General features: G+C 38.0%; 1 protein-coding gene across 1 annotated transcript; it reads right to left on the minus strand.

Moving 5' to 3' along the window:
* Positions 1 to 3911: 3911 nt before the first annotated feature.
* tmem147 (transmembrane protein 147) lies at positions 3912 to 9223 on the minus strand. The gene is made up of 8 exons (XM_034207641.1): positions 9124 to 9223; positions 8190 to 8292; positions 7782 to 7851; positions 7600 to 7665; positions 7213 to 7349; positions 7023 to 7107; positions 6096 to 6217; positions 3912 to 4786 (listed from the first exon to the last, which is right to left on the minus strand). Exons 2-8 carry the CDS (start codon positions 8264 to 8266, stop codon positions 4666 to 4668), a joined length of 678 nt encoding a protein of 225 aa, XP_034063532.1. The 5' UTR covers positions 8267 to 8292; positions 9124 to 9223; the 3' UTR covers positions 3912 to 4665.
* Between the last annotated feature and the right edge of the window lie 4360 nt (positions 9224 to 13583).

Consider the following 13583-nt stretch of genomic DNA (forward strand, 5'->3'; position numbering starts at 1 on the left):
ATGACATTTATTTTTTTGCGTTGGGTCGTATGTGGACAGTATTTGTAAGTCGCTTTGGATAAAAGCGTCAGCTAAATGCAATGTAATGTAATGTAATGTAATTTGGTCTTTTCTTCTTTAAATCTTTGGCAAAACATACATCATTTTTAAGACCTCGCCTGCATCATAAACAGATGAACCTCACACGTCACACCTGTTGGAACTCCTGACATCACAAGTGCAGATGGTTGAGGTTAGACATATACCTTAATGGTAAGGGTGAGCATAGGTAATGGTCAAAAGAGTTTATTTTCTAAACAACTGAAAAAATACAATGTATCCGGAAAAAAGTTATTAAAAGGTGATGCATCACCCAGGGATTAGTGGAACAGCCGGATAAAAACACCTTACAGATCTGAGAATGAATGCACTGTACCTGATTTGGGGTAAGTAACAGCAAACACGTCGGTGTCTTCCACAGGGAAGTTTTGGGCGTACTCCAAGCTCTCCGTGCTGTGAGCCACAGGGGGCAGGGGAAGGCCATGATACTGAATGTACTCGTTGAAGAACATGATGCTAGCTAGTCTGGTAGCCTACACGTTGCTCCTTCCTCTGTCTGAGGTGATATGGGAGTGTATCTGGTTACATAAAGGCCCTTTTCTCTGAGCCATTCTTTTTCCCAAGCTGGAAGGGCCCACCCACATTCCCTTTACGCCATCTTGGTGAGGCTCAGGGTAGAGAAGGGCAAATTAAATCAAATCCTCCCTTCCCAGGTAATAAATCACATCACATCGCTTTTTGATTAGGACAAACATTGAATGCCAATAGAAGTCAGTAAACACAGGACTGAATGAAACAAGAATCAAACATTTGAATAAGTATAAATGTAATTCAATTAAGAGCCACATTAAAAAAGTGGGTCTTTAGTTCGCTTTTAAAAGTATGAACACTCTTTGCCCCCTCAGATCTTCAGGGAGGCTTTCCACAATTGTGGGCTGAGTAATGGAAAGACACCTCACTTTGGGTCTTTGTTTTCACTTTAGGTATAGATTAAAATACCAGTACCAGAAAACCTCGGGGTTCTAGATGGTTCATAATTAATTAATAATGGAGACTGTATGTCTACAGTGGCCGTGCTTGAGGACACAATTCACAGCGGCACTTCGACACCAATTGCAATACCAAGTATGCTTACCTCAGCCACGAAGATAAACAACATAAAGTCCAAGAATTGCATTCCGACAGAATATGTTTGCAAAAGTTCCACCGAAAAATCATGCTGCAGTGAAAGCCAGCTTCAATGTAGCTGAAGATATCCCTCAATGTGATCTTCACAGTGCCACAGACAGGAAGAGTATCCCGGGATCACTTTGGTGAACCATCAAGCAGTGAGCTAACAACATCATTGGGGGATGTCAATGCCTACTACACTGGGCACAGGTTTAAATGTTGGGGTTACTGTTAGATCTGCACCTAAAGGAAGTGTAAGTTAATGTATCCAGGAAGTAAAAAGGTACAAGGAACCATTTCCAAGAAAAGATCCCTTGTCAGTGCCTTCATGGGCTGAATATCTAAGCAGTCCAGGCCTACGGTTCAGAGGCAGAGCAACCTTTGGTGGGGCAAAAATATAAAAACATAGGATACATGAGACATAAAATATACCCTTTACAAGACTATGTTTTCTCACTGTTTGTGTAACTCAAATAAAATGGTCCAATAAGCAGACTTGTGATCAGCATACGCAGCTGCTTTAGTCAAATTAAATGCTACTGTAAGGGAAGCTTTACCGGTACACCTGCAAAGGGTCAGGGGTGGTACCATCCTGATAGTTAGAGTCACACTCTTCTAATTCTTGCTGCAAATCACAAGGTCAGGCTAATGTCGATGTGTTGCTGCAAACACACAGTACTATTAGGTAACAGCAGAGCCCATTGTTGAATTCCAATAATGATCACCTTGTTGGACTCCAGCCCCCCCCCCCCCCCCCCCAGCTGACAGAGGGAGGAGAGAGAAGCAGAGAATGCAGACAGTCTACTAAACCGAAGAAGTGAAAGGGGAAAACCCGAAGTGACAACGGAGGAGGTGTGTTGGAGCAAAATCCTTGTTCATTTATAAAAGTGTACAACAGGACTACGTGCTTCATTCAAATAGGGGCAGCATTTGATCAATACATCCCTTATTTAAAAAAAAAAAGCTTACTACCAACTAACATCAGAATAATAATTTGCAAAAGTCAACCAAACTCCCAAAGCTTCAATGTTTCAGCCATGTTTGTCCATTTTTGTGTTCACTGTAGAGTTAGTACACAAGTAACTTTCTCTGTCATTTATTTTAAATAAATTCCACTCACTATTTATTTCAAATGTATTGAAGCTCATTGGACAGAACACTTGGACAGAAGTTGTCAGAAAAAAAATGAACAACTTCTATCTTTGACTACACAACATATGTGTTCAAGAAGTTCAAAATTAACTTTTTTTCTATAGCTCGCACAATTTGGCACTGTTCCATCTCATCAACACTGTACACAAAGAACATTCCTTGTCTGTAACATGATCTTTGTCTGGAATTATGGTTTAGTCAGGTAAAGAAAACATTGTCTGTGATTTTGTTCTTCATCTCCCTCTGGTAACACTCAAAGTTGTATCCTAACCAAGGCTTTCACGTTAAATAATGTCTTCTTCTCCTATTTCTTAATTTCTAAAAGAGTTTTTGTATTCCCTCCCTCCATCAGAAGGACCATCCATTCAGGTGTGTGGAGGTTGATCTCTTTTCCAGCAGTCCACCGATTCAAGACTCTTTTTCTCTTTGTCAAATGTAATCGCAGAGGTGTGAGAACAGAGGGAGAACTTTTATAACCATCCAACAGTAAATGGCAAACTTACACTGGGCTGCTGCAGTGACTCATTGGAAAGGCAGTGTTACATTGGATTGAAGGTTCATATTTAGATTTATCACAAAACCCAATGGTATTAATGGTTTTAGAGTTCTGCAACGTTTTTTTATGGACATTGTAATCTGTACTTTCTTATGAGCACCAGTGGTGGAATATGACTTAGTACATTACTCAAGATCTGCATTAAAGCACATATTTAAGGTATTTGAACATTACTTGAGTATTTCTATTTCATAAAGGTTATACTTCTAATCCAAATAATGCTGCTATCGTACATTTTACTCCACATTTGTCTGACAGCAGTTACTTTTTATACTACACATTTGTTCACATATTTTTCTATCCAGTCAAAACGATTCATGTCGAAATTTGATGATTTTGACTTCTTTCTGATGAATTGATTAAGTGTACCTTTTAAGGGTTAAAAAAACATATTCTACTTTAAAAACCTGTTTGAAGCTGCGAGAAGATGTACCGATATTTCTGAGAAAAATAAATTGACTTTTTAGAGATATTTGGTTCTTACATGAGAGCGAGGCTGCACATTTTTAATCATCTTTTAGAATAAGATGAGCTACGATGTAAAAGGTGTTAAAAATAGCACAAGCTCTAAAATATGCAGAAGTAAAATACATCCAAAAATGTAGGACAACAGGGACTATTCACAATGAGTGACATCCCTATGTAACAATGTAGCTTCTATTGGCTAGCGCTCCAACACTTTGGACGCGATAGGCTAATATAAGGGGAAGGACATCTCTAAGTGGTTGACCAATCACAAGAGAGTCAGACAGCTAACCAATCAGAGCAGACTGGGCTCTAGGTTCAGACAGAGGGTGAAAAGAGGTGCTGCAGCACAGGCAGGATGAGAAAAAGCTTTTTGAACATTAAAGCATGGAGACATGTCACAGAACAAAATACAATTATAAAACTGGAATGTGAGCTTGTAGGGCCTCTGTGAACTCATTCTTAAATATGACAGTCACTCATGACAGCCATTGGACAGTATTGACAATGAAGACTCAGAGAGCAGAGATAAGACAAAAAGACATTTATTACTTAAATGTCAAAATCACAGATACTCACAATTCAACAAAATGTGATCATAATGCTGAGTTCACTCAAACTGCAGGACTGTTTATTTTTTTGTTAAACTATAAATACAGAAATCAATTTCTTTAAGAATTAGAAAAAATCTTGCTAGTTACGTTTGAACTACTACATAATATTTACTTGTAATACAAGTAATATATAAATAAATTCATAAATTGGTGGCCACGCGAGGAACTATCACTGTCATTCGTTTCTTATAAATTCACTTGACTATTTAATCTAAGATGGCTCATTCGACAACACATAAAAAAGAAATGTTATATAAATTCATTTGTGGTCTTCCTGGTACAAAATGCCCCTGTGTAACAAAATCAACACAGCAATGGAAAGCCAATCATGTGACAGAAGCTCTCTGATGTCATCACTCAACCAGCAGTGTGTACTGGTTGGACTGAAAGCAAGCAAAGCTTCAGTTTCCCATCACAGGTCTTTACTGACTGACGACTAAACATCTTGAAGAACTGGTTAGCTTTCCAGTAGGGTAGCTTAGCCAGAATTGTACCCAAGACCAGTTCAGCAACCCATTATCAACAAGCATTTTTCAGTAGTCTTTGGTGTTGTATGGTGATACATTGACTGAAAACAAAAGGCCTCAGGAGCTTCTAGGTTATGACAACTGGGGTCCAGTCTGGACCCAAAAGACCGTTGAAGGCTTATCCCGGGGTACTGGGTTTGACTTAGTTGCTATGGACCAGAGTGACAAAGAGAAACAGAGAGCAGAGAGAGATGGCCCCCGTCAGCACGGCTTTCACCAACAACACGGTCCAACTGCCCAGCAGGAAGATGTTGACAAACAGCCTGAAGAGGGAGAGAAACACAAAGTAAGTTAAAATGGGAAGGAACAAAAGGACAGCAGTGCATTACTGCAACCATCCGTAAGATAAACAAAGTGCAAGTACAAACGCAAAGTTAAAATGCATGTATTGTTTGTACAAACTATGGTTTACTTCAGCCACTAATACTGAAAACCCAAATGTAATAAAATGATCTGCTGGTCCTCCCGTTGGTCTCTTAACCACTTGCAAAACATTAACACATTTTGGAGGATTTTTTTATGAGCAACATGTTCTATAAACAGTAAATCTGTAAATCACGTACTAGTTAGTTACAATTCAATATACATGTATTTCCATAGTGTAAGGGAAACTTCGGTGTAGCAATGCAGTGGGAGTCACTGACTCAGGAAGGAGACACGGTAGAGCAGGAGCTTCGATGTCAAACACTGATGATTTATTTGGAGTTTCGGCCGGAGAGATTCACATCACAAGTCACAGCAGTCACGGTGAGACTGCACGGGTGGGTTGCCACGTCAATTCTGGAGCGCCTCTCTCTCGTTAGCCCATTTAACTGGTTTCACAGAGAGTAATCAACATATTTTGATAAGATAGCTTAAACAGTTGGGCACACTGAGTCACCTGCGTCCGTCACTTATGGCCTCGAAGATGTCATACCTTGGAGTCCACAAACAACAAAGAAGGAAGTGTCCCAGTGCATCCACAACAACAGACCATCTGTGACCTAGTGTTGCCCGGTCACAGAATGGGAACAATAACATTATGGCTGAAGCAGCCTATGTCCTTAAAGGAAATAAACAGACGTCAGGGTTGGTCATGTACGTCATATCTAGGAGTCTAGGACAATTATTTCCCTAACACATAGGACAGTTTGTTCTGGACTCCAACACGGCGCACACGATTAAAGTGTAATCTCTGCAATAGACAAAACGTCCACCCAACTGACCCGGGGTCCAGTACCATCTCTTCTCACATTTAAAATGAGATCACACCACTGCACAACTCTCTATACTTCAGGGAAAGAGATTTCAAAGATATTTTAGGTTTGTCAAGTGATGCAACTTTTATGTCGTTCATTTGACCTGCAAGTTTGTTTTTCTGACTTGCACTTGAATTGTAAATTGGAGTTAGTATTCTTGCTGTTATATAGTGCCCTCCTGTGGTTGCAAAAACAAAGCAGACCGACTTTTCCCTCAAACAAATACTTGTCCTTTTTGGAAATGTGCGTTCTTGTCTAAAGCTAGATCAGGTGGTAGGTGGTGTGTCTGGGGGTGTGCATGTCTGAAGTTTGTGTATGAGTGTGTCAGACTTACTCCATGAGGAAGGCCTTGTAGACACACAGAGCCAGCAGCACAGTAACAGGAAGCCTGAAGCTCTTAGGGAGGTCGTACCGTGTGAACATCCACACCACTGCTGCCATGGCGATATAATGGACCTAGAAAAACATAAAAATAAAAACATGTTACATTTGTTGGACAGATACCCAGGAGGCAAATTAACAGCAACAGCATAAGCATAGTGGGAAGAAGAAAAATTATTATGAAAAATTAAATTAGTAAACAAGTTAAACAATAAAAAGCGCAGCAATAAATATAAATGTATAAAGAAAAGGAGTAAACGCCTTAAAAAAGCACATAAAAGCTAGTCTGTAAACATTTATTTGAGGAATTAATTAAAAAAGTCACTGACACTGTTTAACCTCCTAACACTAACTAAGCAGTTTATGATACATAATTAAAACGACTGAACATTTTTATTTGAACGATGTTTATGCTAATAAACTAAATAGGATTGTATTCGATGGTTTTGTTGCAATTAAACACTAACAAAATCGTAAGCTCCTGTCTCGTGTCTTTTTCTTGAGATATCCAGAAATTCTAACATTTTAGAGGAAAAAGTTGAACATGAATTAGAGTGATCCTCATATTTCTGTTTTTTATTTTCTTTACATATCGCGGTAGTATGATTGAATTGTATTGGCCACAATAATTGTGTAGTTAAAATCAGATATAGCAACAGACTTGGTGGTGACATTTTCAATTAACAAGATAGGAGGGTTTGAAAAAAAGATTAAAAACATTGCATCGAGAAACAAAAACAAAAAACACGATGGAGGATAGAGATGGAAGGAAGAGGGGGGGAAAGGCTGACATTAAAAACAACAGATAAAGTGACAATTTAAAAAATACAGCAGCAGACAGAGTGGAGTAGTGAAAAACAAGAATAGGATGGCTACTCACCAAACTAATGTTAGAGTCAAAGCTCATCTGGATGTACTTCCAGTCAAACTCAATCCCTCTGGCTCCCACCCACAGAGGAAGACACCTGAAGATTCATAACACAACACAAAGGGTAAGATTCATAATTTTTATATCAATAGTAATTTAAGAACGCTAATGTTTCTTCTTCAGGCGCAGCGTCGCAGCTTACCTGGACATCACAAGTTCCGCTGTCGCCCAGCCCATGGCCGCCACCATGATCTTGTACTCTCCTTTGCCAGCATTACGGGACATCACCAGATGGAGACCCAACAGGTCTGCCATGTCCACTGTCGACTTCATGAATTCCTAAAAGAACATTTATTTATTTAACAGGGACAGTGCACATTAATTAACATTGCTGTAAATGTGCCATAGTTAGCCAAGAGGCTATTTTTCAACTATAGTCCCTGGACAGATTTTAAAAGTCAACCTAAAACACATTTAATTTTAAGTAAATACAATCATTATAAAATCCTTCACAAGATATTAAGACACTGGTTTTCTTTGTATTTTCATTAAAATAGTTGAAAGGAATCTGACAGGAAGGAACACTCACCCCTACGAAATCATAAACTCCAGCTCCTCCTTCCCATGTGGGGAAAAATGTAGCGAGGAACAGCATCTGCAACACAAACATATTAACCCGTTTACACACTCCGAAACTCAAGCTTTTTCCTGCAAACTCCCCTGCCCAATTTCACAATGGAATATTATTTAATCCCCAGAAAGCCAACTCACTTTACAAAGTTGGACAAACAAGTACGTTGCTCCAGCCTGGACACATCTCCAGAAGGCATTGTACTCTGAACTAAAGATTGAAAACACAAAGAGAAAGAGTTAAATGACAGTCCGGACTGTAAAATAAGGGGGCAGAAAGACATGGATAAATCACAAATAGGAGGCCATTTTTTAAGACTTGATAGCAATAATTGTTAAAAAACTCAAATGTGTGGTAAGGCAGAGGTACTGCCAAATCAATCCAAGAGCACACTACACAGTTCTAAGAAGATTATGTTGACCCCCTCCCAAACCCCACACATTACTAAGCAGATTATTAACAGACTTCTTAGTCGCAGAGCATGTTGCTACAACACAGGAACATTGAAAAACAATGCCAAAAACGGTGTATTAATAGTAAGCACTTACAGGCCACTGCACTTGTATGTTATAAAGTAAGGGAAATAGGCCAGGGCAAAGCAGTTCCCGAAGTGAAACAGCGTCATGGTGTCTGGTCACAGAATTCAGCCCCCTGAAGAAATAAAGAAGAAGAGGAGTTCACAGAGAGTCCACTCAGCAGGTCAGGAGTTGTTAAGGGCTTTGGAACACACACAAACACATATTTTTTATTTTCACAAAATATTGAAACGTACCCAACAAAAGTTGTCAAGGTATCAAATGTCTTCTTTCTGACTATCACCCAAAACCAAAATATATTTATTTTAATAATATATTAATGTAGGTATTATTTCATAAAACACAGGGAAGAAGCTAGCATTTGATGAGCTTAATTAAACCAGAGACGTACGTAATTAAATGAGTATTGGCGTTTCTTAATTTCTGTAATTAATTTGTTTCTACACTTGTACGACACTTATCTATATTCATATTTAGAAGTATTTTATTGCAAAAGTTTTTTATTCCTGATTTGGCATATGTATGTCTACTTGCTGACCTTTATGCGACAGTCATTAACAGCCTACACATCCTGCTGTACAGTTCACACTGGAGCTAGCTCACATTATACGAACAGGCAAACGGGATAATGTACAGCATTTGTAAAGCAATAACAAGGCTGCTACCGCCAAGTGAAATGATCGGCAGTTATCTTTTTCAAGACATTTACATAGCTAAACTATTTATTGTAAAAAGTGTTTACGGAAATGAATAAACTGCACATTAGCTAATGTTAGCTTAACTACAATCCCGTGCCTGCGCACCGCTACACGCGCTGCTGCTGTATTTACAGAACCCGTCTCCAGGGTTATTTTGTATGTGCAGTCTCACATTAAGCGAGTCTTCATTAAGGTGTTATGTAACTGTTTAATTCAGCAACTGTAAGGGAAACCCGTCCTGTACTTACTGTGTTAGAGCCGGGGTGATGCACAGTGCTGGCTCGTTGAATGACAACCGGAAGTGCGTTTGGCTCAGCCTCGAAATGCCTCCGACTACGTCACAGATAGGAACCATAGTTCACATGTAATGCGTTCATTTGAGTGTAACAGACAATATTGCATTAAGTATTGAGTTTATATAAAAAATATAAATTGTAATATTAATACAAATAGTTAAACATTTTAAATCCTTACTCTGTGTGTTTTTTGAGTGATGTTGGAAGTGATGGGCGGCACACATGCACATGTCTGCATTTGTTTCTGTGCAACAAAAATGCATGTGTGAACGAACATAACTGTGTGTATTTAATCCGTGTATATCGACCGTCCAATTGTTTTTCTTTATTAGACACGCAAACGGAAGAGCGTCTCAGAGGCGTTTTTGCTTTTTACCTTACTAAATGGTCAAATGGTCATTGGAGCGAGGGGCGGGGCGAAACTCACGGAAGTGATTTCAAAACAAAAGCACTCGTTTTCTAAAATCACACTTTGAATCACTCCAGTCCTGCTGAAGGACCGGTGATTATTATAAACAAGGGGAATTTAGCGATCACAACGAAAACGGCCAAGACACACATTGAGCCCAGAAAATGGATGTTATTAAGGGCTGTAAATATAATAAGCCTATGTCTAAAATGGACAACATTGTTAGGAGATTTAAACTAACAGCGGTTCTGCACTGCGGTCACTCAGCCGTCTCTCGAGTTTGTTTTTTCAAATCAGCTGCTCTTCATTATTCCTGCTATATTTGACGAGTGATACAAATATTTGTTACCACAAGTTCTTAAGGAAACTGACACTGTTGGACTCGGTTCTAGTTTGATTTCTACCAGAAATAAAATTATTATTATTATTATTAGTACTTTGTGAGTAATCCTCTGTCAAAGTCCCCTCCTTAGTAGGCTATATAATGCATGTTTTTCTGCTATATTTGATGAATGATAAAAATATAATTTTACCATTAGTTCTTAATGAAATTGATACTGTTTGACTTTGAATTACAGTAGTTAGCCTATACTTACAATACATTGAAGTACTTTTACTGTGTATTTTTTGAGAAATACTCTGTCAAGTCCCCTGCTGAGAACAAAATCAAGCCACTTCTGCTAAGTTTGATGAGGGAATTCTTTTTTGTTTCCATTAGTTCTTCGTGAGATTGATCCTGTTGGACTCAGTAGTGAAACTACCCCCACAAGTACTATGAAGTACTTACTGTGTACTTTTCCAGTACTCCTCTGTCAATGTCCCCTCCTGAGAACAAGAATGCATGTTTCTCTGCTATTTTGAATACGCGTTAAAAAACCTTTCTTCATGAGACTGATATTGTTGGGCAGAGTATTTTAAGAGGATGGTGGACATGATATCAGCAATACTTCGTCAGTACTCCGGCAGCAGCATTTTACACCTTGGAAAGTCTTTAGAGTCTGGCCTGGATAGCTGGTCTATCCTTCAGCACACTGACACACTCTGTCACTCTTGTTGGCCTCTTATGAAGCTGCTGTCTTTTAAAATATACGATTATTTCTCAGTCGCTAGTTCGTTCCTGGAAGATTCTTCAGTCTCATCAGCCTCATCCTTCCATCAGTCCCAGTCAACGCCTCCAGCACACTTCCAGTGTCTGACTCCATATGATATTGTCCTGATGCTGTAAGGGTGATGCCCCATGATCACAACATGACCCCTCTAGAGTCTGAGTGCCAAGGACCTCATATTATGTATGTCATTAATGTTACATCACCCATTATAACAGTTTTCTTTCCTTTTTCTTTTCTCTTAACTGAATAGCCCTGTCTTTAAGTATAACAATGTAAAGTCCTTTTCCTGCACCATTTTAAGGCTTCAAAACAGGCATTTTTACTGTATGTGTTTGGAGAAATGGCACAATCAATGGCCCAGAATTGTACTTTATAAACTATGAATCTTGTGGTGCTTGAAGAAATACACACTGGCTAAGCCGGCCAGGTTATTATACCTTTTTTGGAGCCCTTTTTTGCAATATTTATTAAAATGTCACTAGTTATTTAAACAAACCACCATCTGAGGATAACACAAGCAACCATAAAACACCCTTTACTAGAGAGCCATTGAAGCCCATGAAGAATGTATCCTTCCACAAATCTTTTCAACTGCTGTAAGTTAGGGCACTCTCTGTGCAGAACATTTAAAAATATTCTTAATTTGCAGTATTTTTTTAAAAAAGTGTTCAGAAAGACTGCATCAATTATATGCTATATATATATATAATATCAATATTTGTATTAACTAACCAAAGTCAATTTAAATAGCGGGCACAAATGGGTTAATTGCCATGCATGTGGTGTTTGATATAGTTTACGTTCAATTTAAACTATTTTAGGCAGAAAAACGCATATTGACCAAACCTTTTTTAATAATTTACTATCATTTCGAAAGGTTTTTGTGATAAATCATTTCAAAAGTAAAAAAAATGTCATTTTATATTTAAATTTGAAATGTTTGCACACAACATTATTAATTTATACATTTTTATCAATTTTTAAAAATTATGAATCCATTTATTTTATTGTATTTCCTTGAGGCTGGGGACGATATCCAGCATGTAGTTAAAAATGCAAATGTTCTAATGCAAGTAAGTATAACATGGAAAAGTAAATAAAATACGTTTCATAGGAGGATGTGGATTTATTTTCTCTCACCTTGTAATTACACAATCAGACAATCTATAATTTAGCTCTGGCCTTCACTCACAAACAGTGGCGTGCACAGACATTTATAGGGGCAGGTGCTCAAGAGAAAAAAAAGGGTGGATTTTGTTAGTTTATTTTCGGTTTTTGGTTACTCCTTCCATCTCTCCCTCATTTTGGTCATCATCAGAGAGCACTGTTTCTGAACATGGTGCTGCTCTGGACTCTGACATTTCTGCTTCATCTGTGTCTGACTCAGAGATATTTTCTATGGATTTGTCTCCCTCATCTTAGATGGACTATTGCAGGACAGCAGGGGGCTGCTTCCCTGAGCCTCCTGTAGCTGCCTAGAATACAAACAATATAGAATATGATGTTTATTTCAATTATTTGGGTAAGGCAATGCAATGCATGATAACATTAAGACTCACCAGACTTTAACTGTCATGGCCAAAATGCAACACCCTACCACATAGTTGTTGTTTTTTTGTCATTTGGTAAGTAGCTTCATGTCTGATTTAGTATCACTTAGTGTGGTTAAAATAAATTGTGGGCCTCTCAATACAATTATATTATTATTTATTATTATTATTATTATTATTACTACTATTATTATCACAGTTCAAATCTGAGCATGAAAGGGCTCTAGACAGACAGTGTGTCCCTTAACATGACTCTGGTATTGACTCTGACCTTTCTTCTTCATCTTCATCATTGATGATGGGTAAGGGTTCATCAGGCACATCTGCATCCTCAACTTCCTTGCTGGTAGGCTCAGGCTGCTTTACCCAGGAGAGCAGAGAGCTGCTTCCCCGGGCTGCCTGCTAGCTCTCTTTTCTTTTCTTATCCTGTCTCTTCTTGGCATTATTCTACAAGTGGTACATGCAAATTAGCTAAATCAATGTACTGCTCTGCTGTGCATGATAATTAAGGGTTAATCTCCTAGAAACATTTAACAGCAGCATTAATGTAAACCTATAAGGTTACTACTATTTATATTGTACTTTATGAGGCATTTTTACTTTACTTGAGTATTTCCCATTTTCAATACATTTACTTCTACTCCACTACATCTCAGATGCAAATATTCTACTTTTACTCCACTACAATTATTTGAAAACTTTAGTTACTAGTTACTATGTAGATTTTGATTAAGATTATTACAAAACATACATTTAATCACTTCAGCCCTAGCATAATGACGCATTGTGAGCGTGTAGATCTGCTATTTTCAAAAGTGCACAACGAGACTAAATGGATGGATGCAAGAAAATAAGTAAAGTTATAGTTTAGTTTGGCATCTGATTTAGGGGACTAAACAATACACTCGTTGTCTCGTATTTGTTACCTGGTGGTCAGTGGCGTTTTTATATGTACAAAAGTGGTGGGGCACACACAACTTAGATGTCTATATATAAGCTTCTGAGGTTCATGGCTGGTGAGGATCTGACTCTTCAGGTTTACAAATATTATATTTTGACCTAAATCAAAATATAATATTATTTTCAAAAGCTTTTTTTGTCTGATGCTTCAATTAATTTTAAACAGACAGTTCAACAAAAGGATACCCAAAAAATGTAATTTTATCATTTAAATATTGAATTGTTCTCTCTTAGTAAGATCCCATTTTCAATAAAATTGCAGTCTTACCTTGACATGAAGATGAAGTCCATTTGCCTATCCTTCTGGACAAAAATCTCTATTACTTTTTTGTAAAAGTCCTCCTTATGTTCTTGTAGTTTCAAAAGTCTATCATAAATCTGATC

Source organism: Gymnodraco acuticeps, unplaced genomic scaffold, assembly GCF_902827175.1.
Source record: "Gymnodraco acuticeps unplaced genomic scaffold, fGymAcu1.1, whole genome shotgun sequence".
Taxonomy (NCBI): Eukaryota; Metazoa; Chordata; class Actinopteri; order Perciformes; family Bathydraconidae; genus Gymnodraco; species Gymnodraco acuticeps.